Raw genomic sequence first — 14,933 nt, 5'->3', positions numbered from 1 at the left:
TACAGTGTCCAAGTCCATTCTTAGACATTGTAAGTACAGTGTGGCCATATTAAGGATATGGTCTGGGAGTTCGTCAAAACGAACTCCACAGCTCCATAATGGCTACACTGAATAGTGGGAAGTTTGGTATCAAACTTCTCAGAATAATAAACCCACACTGATGCCAGTGTTGGATTTATTTAAAAAATGCACACAGAGAGCATCTTAGAGATGCCCCCTGTATTTTACCCAATCCTTCAGTGTGGGACTGACTGGTTTGTGCCAGCCTGCTGCTGAGAGATGAGTTTCTGACTCCATGGGATGAGGGCCTTTGTGCCCTCTGAGGCCAGAAACAAAGCCTGCTCTGGGTGGAGGTGCTTCACACCTCCCACCTGCAGGAACTGTAACACCTAGCAGTGAGCCTCAAAGGCTCAGGCTTCGTGTTACAATGCCCCAGGGAAAGTCCAGGGGAGATAATGAGAAAAACAAGGAGGAGTCACCCATCAGTCAGGACAGCCCCTAAGGTGTCCTGAGCTGAGGTGACCCCTGCCTTTAGAAATCCTCCATCTTGATTCTGGTGGATTCCCCCAATAAGAATAGGGATGTGCCCCCCTCCCCTCAGGGAGGAGGCACAAGGAGGGTGTAGCCACCCTCAAGGACAGTACCCATTGGTTACTGCCCCCCAGACCTAAATACACCCTTAAATTGAGTATTTAGGGGCACCCCAGAACCCAGGAAATCAGATTCCTTCAACCTGAAGAAACAAGAAGGACTGCTGACCTACAAGCCTGCAGAGAAGACGGCCGACGACAACTGCTTCGGTCCCAGCCCCACCGGCCTGTCTCCAACTTTGAAAACCTGCAACCAGTGACGCATCTGGCAGGGACCAGCGACCTCTGAAGCCTCAGAGGACTGCCCTGGACGAAAGGACCAAGAAACTCCTGTGAGCAGCGGCTCTGCTAAAAACCAACAACTTCTTTGCAACAAAGAAGCAACTTCCAAAGACTTCACGTTTCCCGTCAGAAGCATGAGACTTCACACTCTGCACCCGACGCCCCCGGCTCGAGATCCAGTGAACAAACACCACAGAGAGGACTCCCCGGTGACTGCAAGCCCGTGAGTAGCCAGAGACGACCCCCCTGAACCCCCAAAGCGACGCCTGCAGAGAGAATCCAGAGGCTCCCCCTGACTGCGACTGTCTGTAACAAGGGACCTGATGCCTGGAACCAGCACTGCACCTGCAGCCCCCAGGACCTGAAGGAAGCGAACCTCAGCGCAGGAGTGACCCCCCCAGGCAACCCTCTGCCTAGCCCAGGTGGTGGCTGTCCAGAGAAGCCCTACCTTTGCCTGCCTGCACCGCTAGAGTGACCCCCGATTCCCTCCATTGCTTCCTATTAAAACTCGACGCCTGCTTTGCACACTGCACCCGGCCGCCCCTGTGTCACTGAGGGTGTGTCTTGTGTGCCTACTTGTGTCCCCCCCAGTGCTCTACAAAACCCCCCTGGTCTGCCCCCGAGGACGCGGGTACTTACCTGCTGGCAGACTGGAACTGGAGCACCCCTGTTGTCCATAGGCGCCTATGTGTTTTGGGCACCTCTTTGAGCTCTGCACCTGACCGGCCCTGAGCTGCTGGTGTGGTAACTTTGGGGTTGCCCTGAACCCCCAACGGTGGGCTGTCTATGCCCAGGAACTGAGACTTGTAAGTATCTTACTTACCTCACAAACTAATATTTACTTACCTCCCCCAGGAACTGTTGATTTTTGCACTGTGTTCACTTTTAAATAGCTTATTGCCATTTTAACAAAGACTTTATTTGATATTGCTTTTATTCAAAGTTCCTACCTTACCTGTGTGAAGTACCTTGCATTTTATCTTGAACCTGTGGTTCCTAAAATAAACTAAGAAAATATATATTTTTCTATATAAAAACCTATTGGCCTGGAGTAACTCTTTGAGTGTGTTCCTCATGTATTGCCTGTGTGTGTACAACAAATGCTTAACACTACCCTGCGATAAGCCTACTGCTCGACCACACTACCACAGAAATAGAGCATTAGAATTATCTAATTTTGCCACTATCTTACCTCTAAGGGGAACCCTTGGACTCTGTGCATACTATCTCTTACTTTTAAATAGTATATACAGAGCCAACCTCCTAAAGAGTATTTTTTGTAAAGAACCTTGCATACCGATGAGAAATGTTTGACTGCGACAAACCTTGAGAATAAAGTGCTTCAGTTCACGTATCCTATCCCAGAACCTTACGTCACATAGATGAGCATAATGGCAGAGGTCTACATGGGTAGGCCGACGTAATCTGCCACAGTATATTGGATAGCGGAGATCGCCCTGTGCCACTAGGTAGGGGCAGCAATCCAGACCATTCATTGGTTGGCTTCGTTGAGTGTCAATTTGTTTCCCAAAAAGTGACCACCAGTCCCAGAATGTCCCCTCGGCACAGTCTACTAGTAATCAATCAATCAGGATTTATAAAGCGTGAAAAATCACCTGTGAGGTTGTCAAAGCACTGTAACGCTACTGTGGAATATATTTGCACAGCTCTAGGGATCAATCAAGAACCGATCTCAAGATCTTATGGTTGGAAGACCACAGAAGCTTTCAGGGTCCCCAGATAATGTGGGGTTCACCTACCCTATGTGTTCCCATGAGATGATCGGGCGCCATGAAAGATTGCCAGAGTATGAGGCTCTGTGTTAAAAAGGGTCCTTCAAACCACATTAATGTGCAGTGACCGGACCATGGATGTTGTGAAAATTAATTGAAAATCAGAGTATAGCTAGCCGGGACAGTTAAAAGGACGGGCATCCCAGCACCAGAAGAACCATACTGATCCATGGAGAAGGAGAGGCAGAAACAACAAAATTAAATGAATGTCAGTATAAAAAACAGATTTTCTTTTGAATCTCTTTTTTGCTGTTATTTATAGTTTCTGGTACTGTTATTAATTTCATAATATGGGATACAATTATTGAAACTGAAGAAATCTAATATAAAAAATGTACTGCCGTGAAAAGCTCTGAAGTGAGGCGATGATAGCGACTGAGAGTACAAATTGTAAGAGCTTTTGGTAGTTTGCGTCAATTGATTTGTGCCATAATAAATCAGGAAACACATAGTTTGGTTCATACACCTCTCACAATGCACGGTTTTATGTGTCAGCTATCCATTGTGCCTTTTAAGCAATATTGAACACCTATCGACTGCCAAAGGAGTGTCTGCTTGAGAGTGCCCCCCCCACTCCCCCCCTAGAAGGTCTGTGGATTACTGGGATTGTCCCTGTCTGACCCGTAGCTGAAGTATGCACACATCTCACTAGAGCACCCACCTTCCTGGTGTGACTCCGGAATCCAAAGGAGGGAGACCATCCAAGCTATTGTTGCCCATGTTGCATGACTCATGTATGGCAGGTCAAAGGTCGCGACCTAGGCAGCAAGCTGCCCACCATGACAGGCCAGAGGAAGAGTGTCTCAGCCTGCAGGAGGAGGCCTCTAGGGACCAGGGGCTGAAGATGCTGGGCGAAGCTGTGACCTCATAATGTCTCTCAGCAGTAACCAATCGGAGCACAGGATGGACCACCACTTGTCCTCAGGAGCCAACAGGAAATCTCCTAAGAAGCTGGCTCCCCTGGAAGGGCAGCAGGGGACTGGGTCATGTGCCAAGTGACTGACCCTGCCTCAGCCCTCCATGGCCAACACTAATTGTGAAATCTGACTGCAACATCCTGCAGGCCACCTGGTGAGGTCTCATGGACACAGATTTCCCGGTTAGTCACCAGTTTGAGAGTTTTATTGCTAAAAATTGTCAAAACTTAATGTTTTAGATTTTTATAGTGACTTCCAACCAGATCTCTATGGTGATTTACGTTTCACTTCTCAGTAGGCACCTGTCGATCCACTTCTTAGAGACTGTGCCCTTCCTAATAAAACATTTAAACGAGCACCGACCAGTAAGGTCCCAAAAGAATCACAGTTCTTGTTAAAATTACAATTTTTATATTAGTTGAAAAATGGTATTCATAGTTAAGAAAATGAAGAAACCCGATCTCCTGTACTCTGTTGTTTTGTAGCATTTGTATAACACGTCCAGCCAGTGATGCATCCTTGAACATCTGTCCTGTGTGGTCGGTTAGAGGCTATCCACCTTGTGTGTGGTTTGGAGAGCGGGTATTTATAGTGTGACCTATGTGGGAAGCCTTGGGTGTCGTGTATGAGGACCACAGAGGGACTTCAGTCCAATAACTGCAGCCTTGAGCCTGCTCTCAGACAGGGCAATGATGGAGAAGTGTGTGGTAGACACACCATCATGCGCAGGTCTCCACGGTGGTGTGTTTGGTGTCAGCTGGTGCAGCCCTGGACATCTGCTCTGTGTGGTGGGTTAGAGGCTGTCCACCTTGTGGGTGGTTGGGAGAGCTGTTCTTTATAGTTAGTCCTACGTGTGAAGCCTTCGGTGTCGTGTGTGAGGACCACAGATGTGCTTCAGTCCAATCAATGCAGACTTGAGGGACCACAGAGGTGCTTCAGTCCAATCACTGCAGACTTGAGCCTGCTCTCAGACAGGGCACTGATGGAGAAGCGGGTGGTAGACTCACCATCATGCGCAGGTCTCCACGGTGGTGTGTTCGGTGTCAACTGGTGCAGCCCTCAACATCTGGTCTCTGCGGTGGGTTAGAGGCTGTCCACCTTGTGTGTGGTTTGGAGAGCGGGTATTTATAGTGTGACCTATGTGGGAAGCCTTGGGTTTCGTGTATGAGGACCACAGAGGGTCTTTAGTCCAATCACTGCAGACGTGAGGGACCACAGAGGTGCTTCAGTCCAATCACTGCAGACTTGAGCCTGCTCTCAGACAGGGCACTGATGGAGAAGCGTGTGGTAGACTCACCATCATGCGCAGGTCTCCACGGTGGTGTGTTCGGAGTCAACTGGTGCAGCCCTCAACATCTGGTCTCTGCGGTGGGTTAGAGGCTGTCCACCTTGTGTGTGGTTTGGAGAGCGGGTATTTATAGTGTGACCTATGTGGGAAGCCTTGGGTTTCGTGTATGAGGACCACAGAGGGTCTTTAGTCCAATCACTGCAGACGTGAGTCTGCTCTCAGTTAGGTCAGTGATGGAGAAGAGTGTGGTAGACACACCATCATGTGCAGGTCTTTATGGTGGTGTGTTCGGTGTTAGCTGGTGCAGCCCTGAACATCTGGTCTCTGTGGTGGGTTAGAGGCTGTCCACCTTGTGTGTGGTTGGGAGAGCTGTTCTTTATAGTGTGACCTATGTGTGAAGCCTTCGGTGTCGTGTGTGAGGACCACATAAGTGCCTCTGTCCTATCACTGCAGATTTGAGGCTGCTCTCAGGCAGGTCAGTGATGGTAGACACACCATCATGCACCGGTCTTCAGTGTGGTGTGTTCAGCGTCACCCAACAAGATGTGCCTATGCTGGGGCCTTTCTTAGTTAGGAGGGATGGTCAGCTGGTTGCAAAAGGCCAGGGCTCAACAGGTCTGCAGTGTGCAGTGAAAGAAAACCTCCCTCAAAACCACCCGCAAAGCCCACGGCCCCTTCTACTGAAGGGTTCCATCCCAAAATCAGGCATGTTATCGTGCAAACCTCCAGTGGGAAACACCCTCTTGGCTCAGAGATTTGAGAATGGATCTTTTGGCCAATGGTGCGGAGTGAAGACAGTTACCTCAACCATGACATGTCAGTCAAAGCGCACATGGAGTTTGACAGAAAGATTTTATTGGATGCATTGACAAAGACTCAATGTAGAAGAGATATTATACACCATGACAGTAGGATGGAAGGTGTAAAAAAATTTAGCCTGGACTTACAAACAACGATATGTAGGTTTTTCTTGTTATTTATCGAGTGAACATACTCCCCCTGGTTCATCTTGATGCCGACATAGAAAAAGTTACACAAATGAAAGCGACTTGAAAACCAAGGCTGAAAGTACGTTTTTAACATAATATAAAAGAGTGGTTCCATCTGTATTTTTCTACAGTTTCAGCATTTTTGAGCAAAGCAATATACAGTTTACTCAACAATTGCAAACAAGGCATAAATACATTAAAACATTCATTGGTCAAAAACACACAATAGTGGTTGGGATGGTAGCAGATACCCATTACTAAACAAAAGTAATTCAAAGGACTGGATAAAGTGCTGTGACCATACAGTGCTCAGTGCAGGCGAGGATGTGATCCACCTTTGATAACAGTGTTTAACACACTGTAAGTAGAAGAGGGGAGACATGTTATAGGACAGATGAGGCAAGGCAAAATCTTTGATATGGTGCACAGTAAGTCAGTCTTGTGAATCCACTAAGCTGTGGATGATGTTTCGACGCTTGGTGGTTCAAGGATTCATGGGTCATCACCAGGACACATATGCAGCGATAAGCACCTGAAGAGCTTTTAAAAAGTCAAAATAGGACGTGTAAGAGGGTGAGCAAAATGGGACTGTTTGCTACTGAAGAGGCTTTCTTGAGAGCAGATTTAAAAGTTATGGCCTTCTTTGCTGCGTCTTAATATCTGCTTGCAGAGAAGACTAGGATCTAGTATTTGGGCATGGTGTACCCTCTTTTCAAACATGTGTATTTAACAAGGTGTGGAAAAATCATCACAAACATGGTAAGATTTATAGACAAATTTCCTGTTATTTGCTGACAAAAGGCAAGAAACACAACAAATCTGGCTGAATGACATGAACCTTGCCAGCTAGGAACCCCGACTTTCACCAAATACTACATCACTTGGATTCACCTTGGACACCAACCTCACTCTCAAGGAGCACATTGCCCAAATAGTTTTGTATCAGCTCTCTCATCTAAAGAAAGTGAACCCGTTTTTTCCAGAAAGCAATTTCAGAAAGGCTGTTCAAGCCCAGGTACTCTTGCATCTGGACGGTGGTAAGGCCCTGCTCCACGGCCTTGCAGACCCCACCCAGGCACCCCTGAAGGTTGTCCTGCATGCCACTGCATTTCTCATCCAGTGCTTGATGAAACATTATCTCAACTCCCCACTCTGATGGAACTCCATTTGCTCCCCGTGCCAGCCTCCATCATTGTCTAAACCTGCTGCATCATTTACAAAGCCATAATGACCAGCACCCGGCTTATCCTGCCAACAAGCTCACCATCTCGGTTGGCTCCTGGCACACCCAGAGCCAGACCACTGCCACGCTGCAAACTAAGAAGTGTTGAAACAAAAAAAAAAACAAGACAGCAGGCATTTTCCATCTATACACCCAGGATCTGGAACAATGTCTTTGTTTCCATAAGGGGTGCCTCAATTTAGGAAAGAGTTGAAGACTTCCCTCTTTAAAGAGCTCTATATCACTCTCCAGTAACAATCCAATAATCACCTACCTCTCCTACCCCTCATTAACTCTATGCTTGCCTTTGACCCGTATAGCGCCTCGCTGCCTTTTCAGCTAGATTTACACTATACAAGCAGAACACGCATATTAGGCTACAAAGCGCTGCCCATGCTTCCCAAGGTTTGTTCTGGTGCAGGCACCTGTTGTTAGACCATGGCTAATTTGTGTGCCAAGAGCAGGGCACACATTTAAATGATGTCCCTGGATTCGTTTTAAAAGAACAGCTGATGATTTCAGATTGAGTGGAATGGGTCAAGCATCAGACGGAAAACAACAGTGCAGACCAACTTGTCTACATCTCTGGAAGGAGATCCACAGGTGCAAGTGTTCGCCCATACTGATGTAAACACATCCTAGCAAAGGAAAAAGAATTGAAAATAGTTCCCATGCCAACGGCTGTGTATCAGCAAAAACTGAATGGATGGCTTCAGGCATTGAAAATAAATTTAAATTTAAAAATCAAATTTTGAAGAACTTGGAAAAAACTGAAAAATTTGTAGAAAGGAAAGACTAACAAAGGAGAAATAATGTAATGCATCAGTCACTACAGCCAACAAGCATTTGACAAAGCCAATAGGTCTTGCCTATGGAATAGCCATTGGCTTTGTCATTTTATGGTAGCCATGTGCACAGCTGTGCAGCTGCTGTACAGCTGCTGTGCAGAATGGCTTAAAGTTAGAAAAAAAGCAAAATGACAATGTCAGCGTGGACCGCGAGGGACAGTAATCCATTTTCTCAGTATGGGATTAGTCTCTGTTTTCACAAAAAAGGTTTATCTTAAGTCTGAGCAGAAGTTTGCTGTTTTGGCTCAGCATGAAGACATCGCCAAAAGGGCCATTCAGAACAAGGGGAGCAGTGCCATTTTCATCTTTGTAGCATTTCGACATCCTCTGGTGTGAGTTTTGGGTACTTTTGTTGTTGCTAGACAGGAGAGGTATGTGGTAGACGAGGCAAGCAACAATGGGCGAGGGGTGAACTGGACAAGCAACAACTCGGGAGGGGGGGCAGAGGGGGGGGCAAGCAGCAGTGCGGGAGCGGGAGGTTGAGAACGGTGCAAGCAAAAGCAAAAACAAAAGTAACACTGGAAGGGGCAAATTGTAGTAGGGCTTGGGGTCAATAGAAGTAGTGGGAGGTAAGGGTGAATTTAGGGTCAGGGATGGGTACAAATAAAGGGAGGTGAGGGTGAACTGAGAGTTGAGGGGTGGGTAGAGATAAAGGGAAATTAGGGTGACTTAGGGCTCGCGGCATGGTCGAGGTAAGGGGGGTGAGGGTGTTTTGAGGGCTCAGCTGGGTGGAGGTAAAGGGAGGTGACTGTGACTTGATTGGATCATATGGTATGCTACGGGCTGCCACTGTGCAGTATAGTATGGTAAGATATGATATGGTATGATATGGTCGGTCATTTCATAGTAAGGTATGGGCTGTTAATGTGTAATATGGTATAATACGGTGTGATCTGTTATGGACTGTCATGTTGTATAGTATGGGGAGACCTGTTATCGTATAATATGCAACAGTATGTTATGATATGGTATGCATTGTTATTGTATAATATGGAATGGTACGTTATGATATGCCATGGGTTGTTATTGTATAATATGGGATGGTACATTATGATATGCCATCGGTTGTTATTGCATAATATGGGATGGTACATTATATGCCATGGGTTGTTATTGTATAATATGAGATGGTACACCATGATATGGCATGGATTGTTATTGTATAATATGGGATGGTAGGTTATGATATGCCATGGGTCGTTATTGTATAATATGGGATGGTACACTATGATATGGCATGGATTGTTATTGTATGATATGGGATGGTAGGTTATGATATGCCATGGGTTGGTATTGTATGATATGGGATGGTAGGTTATGATATGGCATGGGTTGTTTTTGTATAATATGGGATGGTAGGTTAAGATATGGCATGGGCTGTTATTGTATAATATGGGATGGTATGTTATGATATGGCATAGGTTGTTACTGTATAATATGGGATGGTACGTTATGATATGCCATGGGTTGTTATTGTATAATATGGGATGGTACGTTATGATATGGTAGGGGTTGTTATTGTATAATATGGAATGGTACGTGGTGGTATGGGTTGTTATCGTATAATATGGGATGGTACATTATGATATGCCATAGGTTGTTATTGTATATTATAGGAAGGTACGTTATGATATACCATGGGTTGTTATTGTATAATATGGGATGGTACGTTATGATATGGCATGGGGTGTTACTTTATAATATGAAATGGTAGTTTATGATATGCAATGGGTTGTTATTGTATAATATAAGATGGTAGGTATGATATGGCATGGGTTGTTTTTGTATAATATGGGATGGTACAGTATGATATGCGATGGGTTGTTATTGTATAATATGGGATGGCACTTTCTGATATGGTATGGATTATTATTGTGTAATATGGGATGGCACGTTATGATATGGCATGGATTTTTATTGTATAATATGGGATGGTACGTTATGCTATGCCATGGGCTGTTATTGTATAATATGCGATGGTACGTTATGATATGCCATGGGTTGTTAATGTGTAATATGCAACGGTACGTTATGATATGGTATGGGTTGTTATTGTATAATATGCGCTGGTACGTTATGATATGGTATGGGTTGTTATTGTATAATATAGGATGGTACTTTATGATATGGAATGGGTTGTTATTGTGTAATATGGGATGGTACGTTATGATATGGCATGGGTTGATATTGTATAATATGGTATGGTACAATATGGTATGCATGGGTTGTTATTGTAGAATATTGGATGGTACATTATGATATGGTAGGGGTTGTTATTGCATAATATGCGACGGTACGTTATGATATGGTATGGGTTGTTATAGTATAATATGGGATTGTACCTTTTGATATGGCATGGGTTGTTATTGTATGATATGGAATGATGCATTATATGGTATGGGTTGTTATTTTATAATACAGGATGGTACATTATGATATGGCATGGGTTGTTATTGTATAATATGGGATGGTATGTTATGATATGGCATGGATTGTTATTGTATAAAATGGGATGGTACGTTATAATATGCCATGGGTTGTTATTGTATAATATGCGATGGTACATTATGATACAGTATGGGTTGTTATTGTATAATATGCAACGGTACGTTATGATATGGTATGGGTTGTTACAGTATAATATGGGATGGTATGTTATGATATGGCATGGGTTGTTATTGTATAATATGGGATGGTATGTTATGATATGGCATGGGTTGTTATTGTATATGGGAAGGTACGTTATGATATGCCATGGGTTGTTATTGTATAATATGGGAAGGTGCATTATGATATGGTATGGGTTGTTATTGTATAATATGGGATGGTACATTGTGATACGGCGTGGGCTGTTAATGTATGATATGGGACAGTACGTTATGATATGGTTTGGGTTATTATTCTATAATATGGGGATGTACTTTATGATATGGCATGGGTTGTTATTGCATAATATCCGATGGTATGTCACGACATGGTATGGATTGTTATTGTATAATATGGTATGTTATGATATGGCATGGGTTGTTATTGTATATGGGAAGGTACGTTATGATATGCCATGGGTTGTTATTGTATAATATGGGAAGGTGCATTATGATATGGTATGGGTTGTACAGCAGTTGGTGGAGTTTTGCTAGAACTCCATGCTTCAAGAGTGTGTGGAGTGGGCAAAACCCCGCAAACTCCACCGGCAGAGCGGAATTTTTCGCCCACCCCTAATATTGGCAACATTTTATAGATATCATGTGACAAACAAAGTGAAATTCCCAAAATTCTATAAATTATATTGCAGGAACTTAAATTTGACCAAGGGCTAGTTGTCACAATGGACAAGAGCAGCTTCTGTCATTTTAAGCATAACTTGGTACTGCTAACATCCGGCCCTTCTTCGCTGTGTGCCCACTATTTCTCCTTTCATCTATAAACCCTTATTATGAACCTGTTATTTATTGAAAACTCCATTTAATTTACAGCCCGCTGGTGCTCTGTAGCTAGGTGCTACTTTATAAATAACATTACATGCATACATACATACATACATACATACAATACTGACTGAAGAATGTTAACATCAGTTTTGTGTTTGGTTGGGATTCTCAGGAGAGAGTCTATTTTAGGTGAGGTCCCACTGCTCTTCTCAGGGCCTGCTTCACCTCCTGGTTCCTTAGGCTGTATATGATCGGATTCAGCACTGGTGTCAGGGCCACATAAAACACTGAGATTAGCCTATGAGCTTCGAGGGGGAACCTGAACGAGGGCAGCAAGTTGGTTAGGAGGCCGGACCCATAGAACAAGGAGACAACGGTGAGGTGGGAGGCACAGGTGGAGAAGCCCTTCCGATGCCCATTGTCAGAGGGTATTTTCAAGATGGTCACAATGATGTTGAGGTACGACCAGAGGATTGCAGTGCTACAGATGAGCGCCGCTATCCCACCATGGATGAAAAGAACGGTCTTGTTGAGTGATGTGTCCGTGCAGGCCAACTCCAGTAGCTGCTGTATGTTACAGAAGAACTGATTAATCTCATGGTGGCCGCAGAACTGTAAGTTGCAGGTTAGGGTGGTGTGCACCACACACGGAACGGAACCGCAGATCCATGAGCCCGCGGCCAGCTGGTGACAAGTGCGCTCGTTCATCTGGACCGTGTATCTCAATGGACTGCATATCGCAACATAGCGATCCCATGCCATAACAGCAAGTATTAAAGCCTCCATGATGGAAAAGGAGAGAACCAGATACAACTGCGAGAGACACCCAATAAAAGAGATGGAGTAGTCTCCGGAGAGAGTGCTTACCAGCATTCTGGGGAGTGTGATCGAGGAATAACAAATGTCCATGAGGGACAAGTGGCAAAGGAAGTGGTACATGGGAGTGTGCAAACGGGGGTCCGACTGGGCCAGGAAAATCAGCATAGAGTTTCCCAGCAGGGTAAAGAAGTAGATGAGCAAAAAAGATGTGACGACAGGAAGCTGCAACCCGAGGCCTGCAGTCAATCCCAGCAAAGTGAAGCGCGTCAGCAACGTGTTGTTGACCTTCTCCATGCGTTCCATCCACGGTTAGCAGTCAATCCCAGCAGAATGAAGCGTGTCACCTATGACTTGTTGACTGTCTCCACGCGTACCACCCACGCTCTACTGGGGAAGTGAGAAAGAATTCACAGTTAATTGCTCCACTGCCTTTTGGGTAGGTTCACGATATAGAAATACCATATGCATACATGTATGTATATATATATATATATATATATATATATATACACACACACACATATAGATAGATTTATAAAGGATTTGCATGGTACACAGAATCAATGAGATCATCTCCAGACCCAGTCTACCTAGAACCTTTCTGGAAAGGTTGAAGTTAGGTGGGACCTGAAGAATGGAAAGGGCTAATCTTAACCTTGGAGGCCAAGGCAACCGCGAGTCAGACTTCTCTGTATGAATCATGTGAGGGTTGGTGATGTTTGGGAAGGTTGTAGAGACCTCCTGGATTGTCAAGGAAGGATTCATTGCATGAATGTTGGGAATGCCCAGGCCACACGTCAACATGAGGCGTAGATGAATTAATTACATTTGGACCTCACTGAAGGCTAGCAACTCTCTCTAGGCACTAGGATCGCAGGGTTGCTTCTTACTAGCCTGACTCTCACTTTCTGACAGAATTTCTATGTTGCTCAGCCAATATACAAAGGGTGTGGGGCAGAATGAAGATTGTTGGTATAGTGGAGTCTGGTGTTTCTAAAAGTGCCAACCACAGACTCATGGAGTTTGGGGGGAGTTAAAAGAAATGTTTTTACGTCCAGGTAAAATAGACTCTTTTCATAACAGTGTTAATTTCAGAGGTTACATGAAGGTCATTATCACGCTGGCTTGTGGGTGAATGTGAGGCGGGTTGTGGAGGGACATCTGGTGGACCCAGAAGTGGGGAGACGAGAGGTGAAGAGGAGGTGGTTGGACGTGTCCAGGGATCTCTGGTATGAGAAGGATGACAGCTGCTTGTGCGGATGTATTGTAAATCCATGTCTTCACTAGCCAGCAGGTGCTGTCCACCTAGGTGTAGCCTCTCTTCACCGGGAACTGGGTGAAGCAGGGCAGTCCTTCTTCGGTCTTTCTTCCAGTCCAGTCAAGATCTGAGTTCTAGGTGGCAGGGGTGCCCTATTTATGTACAGAAAAGGCCCTTAGGGAAGGACATGGTTGGTAGCCAATGGGCTACCAGGTTCCCTCCCTCCTGATGACCACTTCCAATGAAGAGTGGCATCTGGCTATCCTATGAAGGCATTAAGGGTGGGAATTAGTGGTTCGTTGATCATTAGGAGTCCTTTAGATAAGGTGTGGTGGGGCAAGGGTCAGATGGGGCCCTGTGAGTGGCTAATGTTAAGGGTAGCAGAGATTTTGACGGAACTGACAGTGGGCCATGAGGTCAGGGTGCGTTCTTCAGCCATGATAGGAAGTTGAGTTGGAAAGGTGACGAGGCCCGGTGGAGGATTGAATATGCTGTATGTAGAGTTGATTTTGTTACAGAAGATTTCTGAGAGCTTGTGGCAAAGGTTTGTAAAGCGGTGATGTTGCTAGAGACGGAAGGAGGTGCGGTGAGTGCATGGCGCAACTGATTATTTTTTTTTTAAAAGACCTACAGAAACATCCTCAACATTGAATGCTTTTTAAATGTACATTTTTATTGCAAACATAAACGTCCATATTTAGGTGTCTGCATTTTTCCTTTTTCCATATTTTTTTCTGGCACAAGCTTCCAATAAACAAACACGATTTACCATCACGCCAGCGTCTTAAAGCCAGGTCTGTTGGCTATACCAATGCTTGTTAAACACTGGAAGCACTTGTATATGTGTTGCAGTGCTGCTATTACTCCCAAACTGTCTACCAAAGTTTCTTTAGGAGTCCTCCACGCAGACCTAAACATCAATATCTTTATTTTGGAAGTGACAGACTTCGATCAGTCAGTTTCAAAGATTTGTTGTTTTTTGGGTTTGAGTTCAGGAAGGCTGCTGTTGTCTGTATTGTTTGTATTATTGTATTACTGCATCTTATGAAGCGCCAGGAGCATTTAATTTGCAATCAAGAGAATTAATAGGTTTTTAGCTACCTAGGTTCATGCATGCATGTCCCTTGGTCTTTTCCATGTCCTTTCTTAAAGAACTCAAAGAATTCTGGGAACTGTAGTCCTCGTTTTCTTCAATTAACCAATGCAGCTGATGCAGATGATGTTTCTATCAGGAAAGCTCCAGGCTGCACACACAGGGGCCTATCCACAAACCGCATTTTGCACTACAAAATGCAAAATGCTATTCACAAACCTACGTGCGGAGTTTACCCCGCCTCCCAGACTATCTGTACCTGTGCAGAGATCGCCTCCTCGAGTGTGGAGTCTTTGCCCATGTAAGTATCTGTTTTAGTAGTGAATGTGGGGAGGGCAGAGGGGGTGGCTGGAAAATGGGGAATACGTTTTACTGAACGGGATGGAGTGAGGTAAAGAGTAAA

At 44.8% G+C, this 14,933-nt stretch overlaps 1 protein-coding gene across 1 annotated transcript; it reads right to left on the bottom strand.

Annotated features, from left to right (window-relative positions):
* Window positions 1-11,540: 11,540 nt before the first annotated feature.
* LOC138267279 (olfactory receptor 1G1-like) lies at window positions 11,541-12,482 on the bottom strand. The gene has a single exon (XM_069216136.1). The coding sequence runs from the start codon at window positions 12,480-12,482 to the stop codon at window positions 11,541-11,543; it is 942 nt and encodes a 313-aa protein (XP_069072237.1).
* Between the last annotated feature and the right edge of the window lie 2,451 nt (window positions 12,483-14,933).

The sequence above is a fragment of the Pleurodeles waltl genome, chromosome 12 (genome assembly GCF_031143425.1).
Source record: "Pleurodeles waltl isolate 20211129_DDA chromosome 12, aPleWal1.hap1.20221129, whole genome shotgun sequence".
Lineage (NCBI taxonomy): Eukaryota > Metazoa > Chordata > Amphibia > Caudata > Salamandridae > Pleurodeles > Pleurodeles waltl.
Note: the sequence above shows the minus strand (reverse complement) of the source record. Positions and strands in the feature narration are given on the sequence as shown.

Coding starts and splice junctions, on each gene's coding strand:
- LOC138267279 (XM_069216136.1), bottom strand. CDS start 12,482: ATGGAACGCATGGAGAAGGTCAACAACACGTTGCTGACGCGCTTCACT.